Source organism: Aquarana catesbeiana, linkage group LG07 (assembly GCF_042186555.1).
Source record: "Aquarana catesbeiana isolate 2022-GZ linkage group LG07, ASM4218655v1, whole genome shotgun sequence".
Lineage (NCBI taxonomy): Eukaryota > Metazoa > Chordata > Amphibia > Anura > Ranidae > Aquarana > Aquarana catesbeiana.
Genome location: NC_133330.1, coordinates 164,806,809 through 164,823,473, shown reverse-complemented (window position 1 = coordinate 164,823,473; position 16,665 = coordinate 164,806,809). Strand labels below are relative to the sequence as shown.

Genomic DNA, 16,665 nt, shown 5'->3' with positions numbered 1-16,665 from the left:
TTGTTTGGGTACAATGTCGCACGACTGTGCAATTGTCAGTTAAAACCATGCAGTGCCGTATCGCAAAAAATGGCCTGGTCAGGAAGGGGGTAAATTCTTCCGGGGCTGAAGTGGTTAATGATGTGCAGGTCACTCTGGAGTGAGTGCAGGAAATTGCAGGAAATTGCTGGAATAGGCTGGAGGAGATCAACAGCACTGGGATAAGTAAAAAACGCTAACAGTATTTGATGAAAAAACATGGGAATTGTATTGTACACAGCGTGTAAAAAAAAAAAAAAAAATTAAATGTCATTGACTTTAAATAAAAACAGCAAAATCTTCAAATATTGCACAATAAAAACCAATTGTGTATGTGATTCCGCGCAATGCCTCTAAATATGCTGTTGCAATAAATAAACAATAAATATATAGATGCACAAATAAATAAATAATTCCTAAAACAAATGTGAAAGAATAAATTTTCAAAATAGTGGGTGTATGTAGCACAGCTAATAAGTATATTAGTAATAGTCCATACGTGTGTTAAACCTTGGCTAGAGTGCTAATAAATCAAAATGAAATACATAAAGTGTGACCAATTAAAGTGAACATGCGTTGATAGAAGACTTTCGTGATGTTACATCCCCGCTAAGTGCTCACAGAACTCTCACCTTAATGACACAATAAATGTGCCTGTATGAATCCTATGGAGATGCAATCCTTGTGGTCCGGTTGGTAATAGCGATCCATTCCGTTTATGGGGAGAGATCCCTCCCTAAGGTTGGTGGACTCCACATAAAAGGTAATCAAAAAGGGTCTCCAATAGGGTAATAACGTTTTGCCAAAGAATTTTTATTAAAAATATCCGCTTACATTAAAATAAATGCTGTTGCACCAAACATCAATAGAAAAACAGCGTGGAAACGATACCCGCTACGTCACTTCCGGTCCGCGCTAAGTATTTCCGGTTACGTCCTATGCGTTACGTCATATCACATGACTTCCTCAGGGCACCGGATTGGTTAATACCTTTGTTTATTTATATGGTTGGGACAGGAAGTGTATAAATCGCCATTTTGTTGTAAACCAAGTATATATAAATGCGACGGCCATCATATAGGAGATGGTCGCAATGAGTACTTATAAATAAAGTTTCCTTGTGATTAGACAAAAAAAGAAAAAAAAGGTTAAAAAGAGATGTTGATCCTTGAGTGACATTTAGTTTAATGCTTATGTCACACATAAAGCCAACGAACGCTCAGCATGCAATCATACCCCATACCCCATAAAAAACAGCAAAATATTGTTTTTATTTAGGCACATCTAATAAGATTTAGATTAGATTCTTACTTGTCCTACCACATTTAGACTGTAAACAATTATATCTAAATAAGCAATATGAAAACGTAATATAACAAGCCAAATTGCATACCATGTCACTTGCTTTCCTGCAGTTTGGATACTTTAGTTACAATGAAAACAAAAGTACAGTTGTTACTCACATTAACCAAACTGATTGAAATAAATAATTTACACCTCCTCCCTGGGTCAGCTGGTAGCCTCCCATGGCTTCCAATACCACCTCTACGCTGATGACAACCAAATCTATTTCTCTACCCCTCAGCTCACTCCTTCAGTCTCCTCATGTATCACTAATTTACTATCAGATATATCAGTCTGGATGTCACACCACTTCCTCAAACTTAACTTATCATCCCCCTCTCCCCTCGTGGCTCTTCCCCTGATCTCTCTCTGTCAAGATCGATGGCACAACTATAAGCCCATCCCCACGTGCCAAGGTCTTAGGTGTAGTCCTGCACTCTGAACCCTCCTTTAAGCCCCACGTCCAATCACTGTCCAAAGGTTGCTGCCTCAACCTCCACAACATCTTCAAAATAAAGCCCTTTCTAACCATAGTCTATCCCCCCCCTTCAATCAATCATAAATGCTGCTGCCAGACTCATTCACACTACCAATCGCTCTGTGTCTGCTACTCCTCTCTGTCAATCCCTCCACTGGCTTCCACTCACCCAACAAATTAAATTCAAAATACTAACTACTTGCAAAGCCATCCACAACTCTGCCCCCAACTACATCACTGACCTAGTCTCAAAATACCAACCTAATTGTTCTCTTCGTTCTTCTCAAGACCTCCTGCTCACTAACTCCCTCATCATCTCCTCCCATGCTTGCCTCCAGGACTTTTCCAGAGCCTCTCTAATCCTATGGAACTCCTTACCCCAATCTGTCCGAATACCTCCTAATCTATTAGCTTTTAGACGATCCCTGAAAACCCTCCTCTTTATAGAAGCCTATTCTACCCACACCTAACAACTGTATTTTCATTTTCTCCATCTGATTATCCCCCACAGCTATTACCTTTTTGTTCCACTTGACCCTCCCTCCTAGATTGTAAGCTCTAACGAGCAGGTCCCGCTGATCTGTCCTCTATTGAATTGTATTGTAACTGTACTGTCTGCCCCCATGTAGTAAAGCGCTGCACAAACTGGCACTATATAAATCCTGTATTTTAATAATAATAATGATAATTTGTTTAATTTTCCCAGAGAATAAAAGATTAAACTTGATTGTTCATGTTGAAAATTAGCTTCAGGTTTGCTCTTGATTTCCTTTCTCCAAATGTTTTTAATTAATAAATATCACACCAATACATAATTAAAGCCTCAACAATATAAAAAGTAAAAAATGTGATGTGATGAAAATATACATTACCATGTTCACAGTTGTTTCCATGGAAGCCTGGCCAGCACTCACAGGTGTAATTTCCAATTGTCTCTATGCATTCTCCATGATGACAAGTGGAATTTCTGCAACTAACTATAAAATAGATAGTGATAGTTACTGAATTGTTGACTTTTCCATTTATTTTTAATTAAGATCAGTGATAGCATCTAAAACAACTTACATATAGAAAAACAGAACAAACAATGATAACTAGATATACAGTAATTTAGACAATATATTACTCATAAATAATGTCTTACAATCATCTTCTAAACTTCAAAGATTTTTCTGTTAAAAACAAAAATTCAAAGATGAATTTCACCAAATTTGCATAAATCATTTTTGGAAATGAATACTTGTATTCTATACCATATATTTACCGTATGCCATGCTGATGCAACTAGAAACATTAAAAAGTATTTTAATTTCTAGTGCATTTTAATATTAGAAAATTGAATTTAAGGGAATGCATTATTTTTGTAGTTTGGAGACATTCTTGCAATCATGTGTATTCTGTATTTTGCATTTGGAAACAAATTGTATGACAAAATACCGTATTTATCGGCGTATAACACGCACAGGCGTATAACACGCGCATTCATTTTAAGAGGGAAGTTTCAGGAAAAAAACTTAAATTTTAAATAAGGAACTTTGAAGTAAAATAAGGGTCAGTGCCCATCTGCAGCCTCACCATTGCCATCAATGCAGCCTGATCAATGCCCATCTGCAGCCTCACAAGTGCCATCAATGCAGCCTCATCAGTCCACATCAATGCAGCCTCACCATTGCCATCAGTGCAGCCTGATCGATGCCCATCTGCAGCCCAGAGGGGACAGGGAGGGGGGCGGGACGACCGCCGACAGATTACATACAGTGAGAATCTCCTATGATAGACAGAACAGTGGTCCAATGGTGGCCCAGGAGACGGGACTTCCTATTACAGAGGCCGCCAAGTAAACAGGAGATTCTCACTGTATGTAATCTGACGGTGCTCGTCCTGCCCCCTTCCTTGTCCCCTCCGAGGCAGCTAAAACTGAAGTATTGGCGTATAACACGCACGCACTATTTGCACCCAATTTTCATGGTGAAAAAGTGAGTGTTATATGCCAATAAATACAGTATATGTTTTAGTAGGAGCTGTCTACTTGGATTAAAAGACTTTATTTTATGGATTTTCATAAAGCAGCCCCGATCCTCATCTTCTCGGGTCCCCCACCAGAGCTCCTGACTCCTCCCCTCTGCTGAGTGCCTCCATAGTATTGCTATTGGGGCACCCGTGCAGGCTTGCTCCCGAGGCAGCTCTATGTGTCCATTGACATGCCCCCTCCTCCAGCTACATCCTCGCAGGCTGTGATTGACAGCAACAGGAGCTAATGGCTCCCGCATCTGTCTCTGAGACAATGAGGAGGGTGTGAGCTGTGAGAGCCACTGCTCTTGTGCACATCGCTGGATCGAGATTAGGCTCAGGTAAGTATAAAGGGGGCTGGAGGGGGGGAGGGGGGGGGCAGAGCATTGGAGTTTTTTTTACCTTAATGCAGAGAATGAATTAAACGTAATAAAAAGAAAAACCTTCAGCCCTTACAACCCCTTTAAGGATTTGGATATTAAAATAAACACAGTAACTCTAAAAATAGATATACAGTATATATTACAATGAATGCATCTGGATGAACCATTGTTATAATAAAATACTGTTATCTGAGGAGATGTTGAAAATGGGAAGCTATAAATTGAAGGGGCAGATTGAGAGAGCAAAAGAAGCAGTGGTTCCCCTGCGTCAGTAAGCTGCTGCTACAGGGGATTTGAGGGGGTACCAGGAACCTGAAGCAATGTTGTTATTTAGACTTTGTTTAAAAACTCAAACACCCAAAATACACCAAAAATATCCACAAAAACACAGAGGCAAGGACAAAAAAGACATGTATTTTTTAACTTTTTAGCCCTTCAAAAATACACTTGTTAACATAACAAATGCATTACACCGAATTGTCAAAAAAGTTTACGGTGATGCAGTATTATAGTGTATTCTAATGACCCTGCCCAGTTTATTTCTATTTTGCTTTCTATTTTGATTATGTACTGTACATAGAGTAGAGTTCATTCAATAAAAATAGAGGCATATTCATAAAGCAAAATATGGTGAAGTATATGGACAAGCCCAGGATTACCAAAAACTCAGCATATGGCACCAACATCCCTTGAGTGTCAGTACAAAAAACAAAGGAAAGGAGATGCGGGACTTTGAACATGCCAATTATACAAATCCATATGACAACATCAATTAAAACAAAATATTTATTTGATTCACATAAAAAAGTTAAAACACTGAATATAACACATCAGCATCCATTAGGAATAAAGAGTGCTAGAGAGCGCTACTTTTTATATTGCTATTTCCACACTTTTATTTTGACATGTTTCGCCGCGAGGCTTCTTCAGGAAAAAGAGTGGTACAATAGCTACTAAACAGATGAAAATGTATATATCAAAATCTATTGAATATACATATATAAGTATCAAACAGATTTACAGCTATATAATAGGGATAAGGATGCATCCCACCATCCAGATACAAGTTCCCAAGAAAAAGGGAATTTCTACCTCAAAGTGATTGGGTATTGAAGCCAATAAAGATCAGATTTTATAGGTAAGGAGTCTGTTCATGACGGCCTTGTGTGTCTAACCAACAGTATTCCGATCACCCACATATACTGGATCTCCCGCAGAGAGATGTTTTTGTATCCCGGTAATCTGATTAGTGCACAGATACATCCCCCAGAGAGGTATATGTATGCCGGAAATCTGATTAGTGCACGGATATGTCCTACAAGTCAATGAAACACATTAAAACGAATCTATCTCACTGGCAATTGCCTTTGTATTTAAATTATTATCACCTTCAAACATTGCAGACTTTCTTAGTTTGTGCTGCAAATGTTGGGAGCCAATATGTCCACTAGTGGAGCCAAACACCAACATATTCACAAACCTGCACTGGAATGTATAGTGGAAATTGTTATAAGTACCAGTTAAACAGCATTACTGTCTATACTCAGAAACATATTCAATAATGAAGGCTAGGGATGAGCTGAACAACCCCCTGGTTCAGTCCGCAGCAGAACATGCGCACAGGCAAAAAATTTGTGCGAACACCGTTAAAGTCGAGGTGCGAACGTGAAAAATCAAAAGTGCTGATTTTAAAGGCTCATATGCAAATTATTGCCATAAAAAGTGTATGAGGACCTGGGTCCTGCCCCAGGGGACATGTATCAAAGCAAAAAAAAGTTTTAAAAACGTCAGTTTTTTCAGGAGCAGTGATTTTAATAATGCTTAAAGTGAAACAATAAAAATGAAATATTCCTTTAAATATTGTGACTGGGGGGGTCCCCTTAGTCTGCCTCTAAAGTAGTGCATCTTTCCCATGTTCATAACAGTACCACAGCAAAATGACATTTCTAAAGGAAAAAATGTCATTTGAAACTGCTCACGGCTGTATTGTCGGATCCCGGCAATATACATTAGATAAAAATCATTGAAAAAAATGGCGTGAGTTCCCCCCCCCAGTCCATTACCACGGTCTGGTATGGATATTAAGGGGAACCCCATGCCAAAATAAAAAAAATGGCATGGGGGTCCCCCTAAAATCCATACCAGACCCTTATCCGCGTGCGCAACCTGGCAGTCCACAGGAAAAGGGGGGGGACGAGGGAGCACCCCCCCTCCTGAACCGTACCAGGCCACATGCCCTCAACATGGGAAAGGTGCTTTGAGGTCCCCCCTAAAACACCTTGTTCCCATGTTGATGGGGACAAGGGCCTCTTCCCCACAACCCTTGCCCCGTAGATGTGGGGGTCTCAAGAAGGGGCCCCCCAGATCCCGCCCCCCCATGTGAATGGGTATCGGGTACATTGTACCCCTACTCATTATCAAAAAAGTGTCAAAAAAGTAAAAATGACAGGAGACAGTTTTGGACAATTTCTTTATTAAAAAAAAGAGTTTCCCGCGATGTCCATCCATCTTCAATCACAGCTTCGATAGTCCCGAGAAAAAAAACAAAAAAAAAACGGAAAAACTCTGCCTCCATGGGAGGTGTCCTGCAGAATGCAGCTTTTCATGATGACAGCTGTTATATAGCTGAGGGCGGGGCCACCCGGTGACAAAAACAGGTGACCCCGCCCCCTCTGATGTCACATGACGTCAGAAGGGGTTACGTCACTGGGTTGCCCCGCCCTCTGCTATACAACAGCTGTCAGAGCAAAAAGGCTGCAGTCATGGGGATGCCTTCCATTGAGGCAGAGTTTTTCTGTTTTTAGCTTTTTTCGGTAGTTTGCGCTGTGATTGATTTACATCGCGGGACACTTTTTTTTTTAATAAAGAGTGGTCACAAATAAAATTCATCTTCAATCACAGCGCTGATGGTTCAGAGAAAAAAAAAACTCAGCCTCCACGGGAGGCGTCCTGCCGACTGCAGCCTTTTTGCAATGACAGCTGTTATATAGCTGAGGGCGGGGCCACCCGGTGACGTAAACAGGTGACCCCGCCCCCTCTGATGTCACATGATGTCAGAATGTAAATCAATGTAAATCAATCTCCAATCACAGCACCAACAACCGAAAAAAAAACGGAAAAACTCTGCCTCGATGGGAGGCATCCCCGCGGCTGCAGCCTTTTCGCGCTGACAGATGTTGTATAACTGAGGGTGGGGCCACCCGGTGACGTAACCCCTTCTGACATCATGTGACATCAGAGGGGGCGGGGTCACCTGTTTACGTCACCGGGTGGCCCCGCCCTCAGCTATATAACAGCTGTCATTGCAAAAAGGCTGCAGTCGGCAGGACGCCTCCCGTGGAGGCTGAGTTTTTTTTTTTTCTCTGGACCATCAGCGCTGTGATTGAAGATGAATGAACCTTTATTTAATAAAGGAATTGTCCAAAACTGTCTCCCGTCAATTTTACTTTTTTGACACTTTATTTGGTAATGAGTGGGGGTACAATGTACCCGATACCCATTCACATGGGGGGGCCAGGATCTGGGGGCTTGTTAAAGGAGGCTTCCAGATTTCGATAAGCCCCCTGCCCGCAGACCCCCACAACCACAGGGCAAAGGTTGTGGGGATGAGGCCCTTGTCCCCATCAACATGGGGACAAGGTGTTTTGGGGGGGACCCCAAAGCACCCTCCCCATGTTGAGGGCATGTGGTCTGGAACGGTTTAGGAGGGGGGGGGCGCTCATCCCCCCTTTTTCTGCGGCCTGCCAGGTTGCGTGCTCGGATAAGGGCCCGATTTGGATTTTAGGGGGACCCCCACGCCATTTTTTTTACATTTTGGTTCGGGGTTCCTCTTAATATCCATACCAGACCTGAAGGGCCTGTTAATGGACTGGGGGGGGGGGACTCACGCCGCTTTTTTCAATGATTTTTATGTGTATTGCCAGGAACCAGCAAGACATCACAGCCGCGAGCAGTTTCAAATGACATTTCTTCCTTTAGAAATTTCATTTTGCTGCTCTCATTCATTACACTATGTATGGTCGTTATGTAAACAGCCTTACATAGTGTGGGGCGTTGACTTACAGTCTCACAGCAGAGCGTGCTGTGATTGGCCAAAGCATGCAGGTCAGGTGCATGCTTTGGCCAATCAGCAGCCATCAATGCACTGCAATTTGCAGTGCATTGACGATCTCGCAATGCATTATGGGTAATTCCGCGGGCGCTCGAATTTCCGGCAAACGCACCATAATGTTCTAAATTCTGCAAACGGGCGAACACCGGATGTTCGACTCAAACATTGGGCTCATCTCTAATGAAGTCACTAAATGTACCTGAGTATTGAGCCAAATGGGGGGGAACTGCCCCCTTTGCACATTGGGGGTTGAATGCTCCAGGGGGGGGCCCGGTGGAAGGAAGCCCATTCAAACCTATGAAGGGGGAAAAACAGTAGAAATCACATCTCTGAATTATATCTATGGCTGCTAACAGTGATCAGCATGAGATTCAGCAAAGAGTAACAAACCTGCTTGCAGTGTGCAGTGGAACCACGCTCCCAAGGACTCCAGCAAAATGGCTACCACCATGTGGGTCCTTATATACCCCATCCCTTCACGTCCGGCACATAAAGCCATGATGTGATGCAGACGCTGATACAAGGGGCCGTGCATCTCATGCGCCGACCGAACAGGAGTCGCATCCATGGCAACCCTACATGCTCACGATTCCAACGGGGGGGTGGGTGATGATCCCGCAGGTGGCCAGCCCATAGGGGTTGCGGAATGCACGTCATCTGCACGGCAGTGCAGAGTGGCCCACTGTCTCCAGCCCATGGAGGGAAAGGCGCCAACGGGGAAGACACAGCGCCCCCCGGTCCAACATCACCATGCACGGCTCCTCAAGAAAGGGGCATGCATGGAGCCCCCACAGGGCCAATATGTCCACCTCCAGGTCGGAGGTCCCGACCGCTGTGAATCACCTTGCCCCATGTGTGTATCCCCACAGATGCTCCTGGGCATCCGTACGGGGATCCATTGACCAGTGTGGGCAATCTAATTGGAAGGGCGCATCCTGCCACCAGGACAGACTGTAAAAAAAAAAAGAGAAAAAAGGAAAATAATGTTATTAAATTCAATTAACTTTGTTGGTTGGTGGAACCTTACCTGGTGGGTGTGCTCGTGTTGAACCGGGGGGGGGGCACTGTGTCTTCCCCTTTGGCGCCTTTCCCTCCATGGGCTGGAGACAGTGCGCCACTCGGCCTTGCCATGCAGATGACATGCTTTCTGCCACCCCCTATGGGTGTGTCCACCTGGGGGATCAGCACCCACCCCCCGCTGGAATCGTGAGCGTGTAGGGTTGCCATGGATGCGACTCAGTTTCAGTCGGCGCAGGCGCGGCCCCTCGTATCAGCCCCCACTTTACGTCATGGTGTTATGCGCCGGACGTGATGGGGAGGGGTATATAAGGACCCACATGGCTTTTGCCATTTTGCTGGAGTCCTTGGGAGCGTGGTTCCACTGCACACTGCAAGCAGGTTTGTTGCTCTTTACTGAATCTCATGCAGATCACTGTTAGCAGCCATAGATATACTTCAGAGATGTGATCCCTATTGTGTTTTCCCCTTAATTCATAGGTTTGTTTGGGCTGCCATCCATTGCCCCCCCCCCCCTCCGAGCAATCAACCTCCAATGTGCAGAGGGGACAGTTTCCCCTGTTCGGCTCATTACTCAGGTACATTTAGTGTCTTCATTATTGAATAAGTTTCTGAGTATAGGTAGTATTGTTGTTTAGACACAAGGAGAGAGGCGCCTCTGGGTGCAGTTTAAGATTCAAAGAACTGTGTGCTAGAGAGACCTACTGGAGATACAATCTAGATGTTCTCTCACCAGGAGGTATCAATGAAGGGATCGAGATAGCCACCATCCTTTAACATGACCCTTTCCATACTTACAGGCATAGACATATGTTTATTTGTACTTATACCAGCCATTTCATATACATAATAATTTTATATCTATACTCCTTGGGTTGGTCTTCCTTTGGGGGTGGCGGGCATTCGTAAGTATGGTTACGCTCCATGACTAACCCCCTTCCCTTATTAAGTTTAGTGTCCCTGACCCACTTCCAGTACATATCAATGACAATGTACTTGATCATCAGTATCTACAGTATCTCACAAAAGTGAGTACACCCCTCACATTTTTGTAAATATTTTATTATACCTTTTCATGTGACAACACTGAAGCAATGACACTTTGCTACAATGTAAAGTAGTGAGTGTACAGCTTGTATAACAATGTACTTTTGCTGTCCCCTCAAAATAACTCAACACTCAGCCATTAATGTCTAAACCGCTGGCAACAAAAGTGAGTATACCCCTAAGTGAAAATGTCCAAATTGGGCAAAGTCAAAATTTTGTGTGGCCGCCATTATTTTCCAGCACTGCCTTAACCCTCTTGGGCATGGAGTTTACCAGAGCTTCACAGGTTACCAATTGAGTCATATTTTACTTCTCCATGACATCATGAAGCTGGTGGATGTTAGAGACCTTACGCTCCTCCACCTTCCGTTTGAAAATGCCCCACAGATGCTCAATAGGGTTTAGGTCTGGAGACATGCTTGGCCAGTCTATCACCTTTACACTCAGCTTCTTTAGCAAGGCAGTGGTCGTCTTGGAGATGTTTTTGGGGTCATTATCATGTTGAAATACTGCCATACGGCCCAGTCTCCGAAGGGAGGGGATCATGCTCTGCTTCAGTATGTCACAGTACATGTTGGCATTCATGGTTCCCTCAATGAACTGTAGCTCCCCAGTGCTGGCAGCACTCATGCAGCCCCAGACCATGACACTCACCACCATGCTTGACTGTAAGCAAGACACACCTGTCTTTGTATTCCTCACCTGGTTGCCGCCACACACACTTGACACCACCTGAACCAAATAAGTTTATCTTGGTCTCATCAGACCACAGAACATGGCTCCAGTAATCCATGTCCTTAGTCTGCTAGTCTTCAGCAAACTGAGGGCTTTCTTGTGCATCATCTTTAGAAGAAGCTTTCTAGGATGACAGCCATGCAGACCAATTTGATGCAGTGTGCGGCGTATGGTCTGAGCACTGACAGGCTGACCCCCCACCCCTTCAACCTCTGCAGCAATGCTGACAGCACTCATATGTCTATTCCCAAAGACAACCTCTGGATATGACGCTCAGCACTTGCACTCAACTTCTTTGGCTGACCACGGCGAGGCCTGTTCTGAGTGGAACATGTCCTGGTAAACCGCTGTATGGTCTTGGCCACAGTGCTGCAGCTCAATTTCAGGGTCTTGGCAATCTTCTTATAGTCTAGACCATCTTTATGTAGAGCAACAATTATTTTTTTCAGATCCTCAGAGAGTTCTTTGGCATGAGGTACCATGTTGAACTTCCAGTGACCAGTATGAGAGAGAGAGCGATAACACCAAATTTAACACACCTGTTCCCCATTCACACCTGAGACCTTGTAACACTAACGAGTCACATGACACCGGGGATGGAAAATGGCTAATTGGGCCCAATTTGGACATTTTCACTCATTTTGTACTCACTTTTGTTGCCAGCGGTTTAGACGTTAATGACTGTGTGTTGAGTTATTTTGAGGGGACAACAAATTTACACTGTTATACAAGCTGTACACTCACTACTTTACATTGTAGCAAAGTGTCATTTCTTCAGTGTTGTCACATGAAAAGATATAATAAAATATTTACAAAAATGTGAGTGGTGTTTTCACTTTTGTGAGATACTGTACATATATTCATATATGTGCGTATGCATTCCATACATATCTCAGCTATATAAACAAATTCATTTATTTTTATTAGTCGTCCACCTAAATTATTGTTAAGTATGGGGAATCAGCTAAACCCCCCCTCTCTTCCCTTTTCCTCCACCACCACCTAATAATTTTAAAATCCCTAATCATCCAATAATTCATTAATTTAATTTAATTGATTTTACTATTAGTTTAATTTAATATTCTTGATATTATTGATTTAATCCATTACTGTTCGTTTTTCATCAATGTACATATGGGTAATAATGCTGCTGTTTATTGTGTATTGTGTGTTTGTGATTATACACCATTGCTTTTTAACTGTGCTTTTTAACTCATTTTTCTTAAAAAGGGCTATTCATCAAATATCAAAAACCCCTTGTCCCCTGTCTGGTATTATTTTGTTATTACGTGGTGTTGAATCGGCCATTGAGCAATTGTCTCGGTGTGCCGCCAATCACTATGTACTTATTATACTCCCCCCCCCCCGCACACTTTATATTACAATTCTTTAGTCCCACATGTCAGCTTGAAAAAGGAGCGTGGCTGTCGTGTCATCAGCAGCAAGTACGCTCAAGCCTCGTTCTGAGTGGTCTCCACCACGGCCGGCTTCCTACTACCAGCAGTGTTGTATCGAGAAACGTGCCTCTTCCTCACAGGAACGGATTGACACACTGATAACCAGATCACCCCCATGCTGGGACTTATTCATGCCTACCTATGACTTCTCAAATGTGAGTTGCCTGTACTAAGTGCTATTAAACTTGTCCTATATCTGCACCCAGAGGCGCCTCTCTTCTTGTGTCTTTTCAGTGTATTGGAACATGGTTTCCGTTCCCCACTGATGGCAGCCCTGAGTGTGGGACCCCCATTACCACCTGATATGGTCCTTGGACTTTTTAATATACCAAAAGATCATGAACTCTTGACACCTTTTCTTATGTTTGCATAGATTACTATGCTTTTAAACTAATTAATTTATGGTTAATAACACACTGGGATATTTATTGTTTTAGTTCCCTGCGCCTTTACTTGTGTATAGTAATGTTGTTTGACTGTTACTTATAACCATTTCCACTATACATTCCAGTGCAGGCATGCGGTCATGTTAGCATTTGGCGCCACCTAGTGGACATGTAGGCTCCCTACATTTTCAGTTTGAAAGTGATAATGATTTAAATACAAAGGCAATTGCCCGTGAGATAGATTCGTTTTAATGTGTTTCATTGACTTGTAGGACATATCCGTGCACTAATCAGATTTCTGGCATACATTTACCTCTCTGGGCGATCACAATACAGTTGTACTTGCAGTACACAGGGAGTAGTCTACATGCTAGAATGTGACTGTGACCTCCAATACTTGGGCAGGACCTCTAGGGCACTGAGTGTACATATAGGAGACCATGCTAATAATATAAAAAAAGGCCTTAGATCACATAGTGTTTCTAAACACTTCTGGATGTGTCATGATAGGGACCCTAGGGGTCTACGATTCTGGGGAGTGGAAAGAGTCAATAAGCACTGGAGGGGGGGGGGGATTTTATTAGGCGCCCTAATCAAAGGCAATCATTTTGGATCTTTGAGAACAAAGTCCTTACACCTTTTGGATTGAACATGGAGTTTGATCTGAATTGCTTTATTTCAGACAGGTAGCCAGTATAAAATATTGTCCGCCCCCTCAGGTTGTGGGATTGTGAGTGCCTTCTTCCTTGTGGCATCAGTTCTGTTTCTTTATTTCTTTTTTATAGTGATATTATAATATGTATGAGGCACTGACCCCCGAAGGAGCTGCTGATATTTGATTGGGCCTGTACTCTGCTTTTACACCTCCAATAACTTGGCTCAGACCCCTTGACACAGCCGTGGTGCAGTGTTAGTGTGAAGCTAATAGTAAAGGATAACCCCACAATGTGCAGTATAACAATAATATACCTTTGTTATTACCTGGGTATCCGATGCTCCACCTGCTGGAAAAGAAAGAACAATCCACACCAATTGTACTTAACCAGGAACGTATTTTTTACTTGTAGTTGGTAGAAAATGGTAATTACAGTATTTGCACTGTCACACAAACGTAATGCAAAAGCCCAATAGGTATTCACAACAATCTGTACACATAGGGTTTTCCTAGATGACCCGTGGAAGTGCGTCTCCAAGTGGGACTAATGCTCAGAGCACAAACACCTTAACTCTGGGCACCTTCCCACTTCCAGCACGCTCTGGTAACCACAAGAAGACACTGTTACTCAATAAGGCACAACACAATTCCTAGGTAGCTCCCCCTACTTTTATAAGTCCCTCTTATCATGAATAGGATGCAAGGCCTTGCAATGAGAGATGCAATCTTTAGTCTTCTGTCTTCTGCTAGCTATTTGTGTGGTACCAATTGTAGTCCGACAGTTGAACAAACAAAGGTCAAAGGAAAACGAATGCTAGAACTATTCTTGTAGTGCAGTACACCTGCAACTGCCTCCTGTGCAATTTGGCTTTTAGTAACACAGTGTCAGTAGTGCAGTGAAGGATAGGCTTGAGGCCTGTTCAAACTCAGTCCTTTTGAATAAGATCTTTGCTGTGGGACTACAGGTCCCAGCAACACTGTGTCAAAAGTCTAAGTGTGAAAAGGTGTGGTACAAATATTCTGGGCATCAGCCCTCTCACCAATGTAGGTCCAGACAGATGGATGCCTCCACTCCACAGTATCTCAGTTCATTCGCTGCGGCCACGCCGTCACGCTGTTCCGTCTCACAGACGACCGGGAGTCTTCGGTTACCTCCTTCAAGGGTCTCTGGAACGATCACACTGCTGCTCCAGCACGCTGTGATGTAAGGCAGGATCGCTGGCTGTGCCGCTCCGCGCGAGGTAGGCCGAGGCTCTGTGGGACACACACACCCACAGGCCCTGCTGGCAGGCCATGCGTCCCAGGAACAAGAGAAAGAAAATGGCCATGTGGGCCCTTTTATAACCTACCCAGCATGAGGTTCAGTGCTGAGTGTCCATGGGAGGTCACTTGGCATTGTGGGTAGGTCAGTTCTTTGTAAAATGTAAACAAACAGTCACTTCCTGTAGCATTTCTCCATGTCCTTGAAATAGTAAATCAATCAAGTCCATTTCACATTTTGGCCAAATACCCATTTATAACACTGTCTATTAATTAACATTACATTAAGGAAACAGGCAAAAATTTGTCAGCGCTACATATATATAATATATTAAAATGTTTTTTAACATAAACTGTTTTACCTCTCAAGACCCAGATTAGTAGCGTGTATTAAGGGTTATTATATCTTTGTTGATGACCCCCTTTCTCCACCTTGTTTAGAGTAGTGGTGTTATTACATACTCTGTGTTTTACATTCTGGAGAAGGCTGTAGCTTTCACTGAGCATGGCTGCACAACAACCTGAGTATGGTTGTTTCCATGGTTGCTAGTGCTCTGCTGAGTGCAGCTGCGTGGCAGTTTTAGCATTTTTTGTTTCCATGGCTGTCTGTACTCTATATTACCAATCGGGTGACACCGTGGCTCCACCCCGTTGATGAAGTCCCATAAACGTAGCGCTACACGGGAAGAGGAGCCATGCTTTGTGATGTCACCCACTGCTATCTGAGACTATCCTAACAAATTGATCACGTGTTCGGCGGTGTATTTTAATTTTATGCTGGAAACAAGAGCAGGATCTTGTAAGTTTTTATACAATAAAGCGTGAATCTTAATATCATACGGAGAGCACTTTGATTCTTTTATCTTTTCATCAGGGCCGATCCTAGGGTCACAGACGCCTAGGTGCAGAAATATTTCTGGCGCCCCCACATGGGCGTGGTCATCTTACCAACTCCTCCCCTTTACAAATGATTCTATGGCAACAACTCAAATACAGAGCTGCTCCCCTAAGAAGTCTTTGTTACCCTGAAATCCTCCCATGATCTCTTAACAATAAAGAAAATACAGGAAGAGAGAACACTAATGAGACCTGGAGGGGAGTCTCTCTGATGCACACAGAGAGGGCTTCTGTTAGAAAGAGTCCCCAGACATAATACAGGATACAGTCAAAGACTGCAGACATGATACAAGAGATGGTCAGAAACTGCAGACATAATACAGGAGATGGTCGGAGACTACAGACAAGATAGAATAGATGGTCAGAGACTGCAGACATGATACAAGAGACGGTCAGAGACTGCAGACATGATACAAGAGACAGTCAGACACTGCAGACATGGTACAGAAGCTGGTCAGAGATTGCAGACATGATACAAGAGATGGTCAGAGACTGCAGACATGATACAAGAGACAGTCAGAGACTGCAGACATGGTACAGGAGTTGGTCAGAGACTGCAGACATAATACAGGAGATGATCAGAGACTGCAGACATAGAACAGGAGATGATCAGAGACTGCAGACATGGTACAGGAGATGATCAGAGACTGCAGACATAGTACAGGAGATGGTCAGAGACTGCAGACATAGTACAGGAGATGGTCAGAGACTGTAGACATAGTACAGGAGATGATCAGAGACTGCAGACATGATACAAGAGATGGTCAGAGACTGCAGACATAGTACAGGAGATGGTCAGAGACTGCAGATATGATACAAGAGATGGTCAGAGACTGCAGATATAGTACAGGAGATGGTCAGAGACTG

General features: G+C 43.4%; 1 protein-coding gene across 5 annotated transcripts in view; it reads right to left on the bottom strand.

Moving 5' to 3' along the window:
* Positions 1 to 16,665, bottom strand: part of LOC141103337 (P-selectin-like) — a 402,914-nt gene that overhangs the window by 147,977 nt on the left and 238,272 nt on the right. For 4 of the 5 annotated variants that reach the window (XM_073592835.1, XM_073592838.1, XM_073592839.1 and 1 more), the window contains one exon: positions 2,713 to 2,817. The exons of the other annotated variant lie outside the window; for it this stretch is intronic. In XM_073592835.1, coding sequence (XP_073448936.1) covers positions 2,713 to 2,817 — 105 coding nt within the window. The remainder of the gene's footprint in view (positions 1 to 2,712; positions 2,818 to 16,665) is intronic. 5 annotated transcript variants of the gene reach the window in all.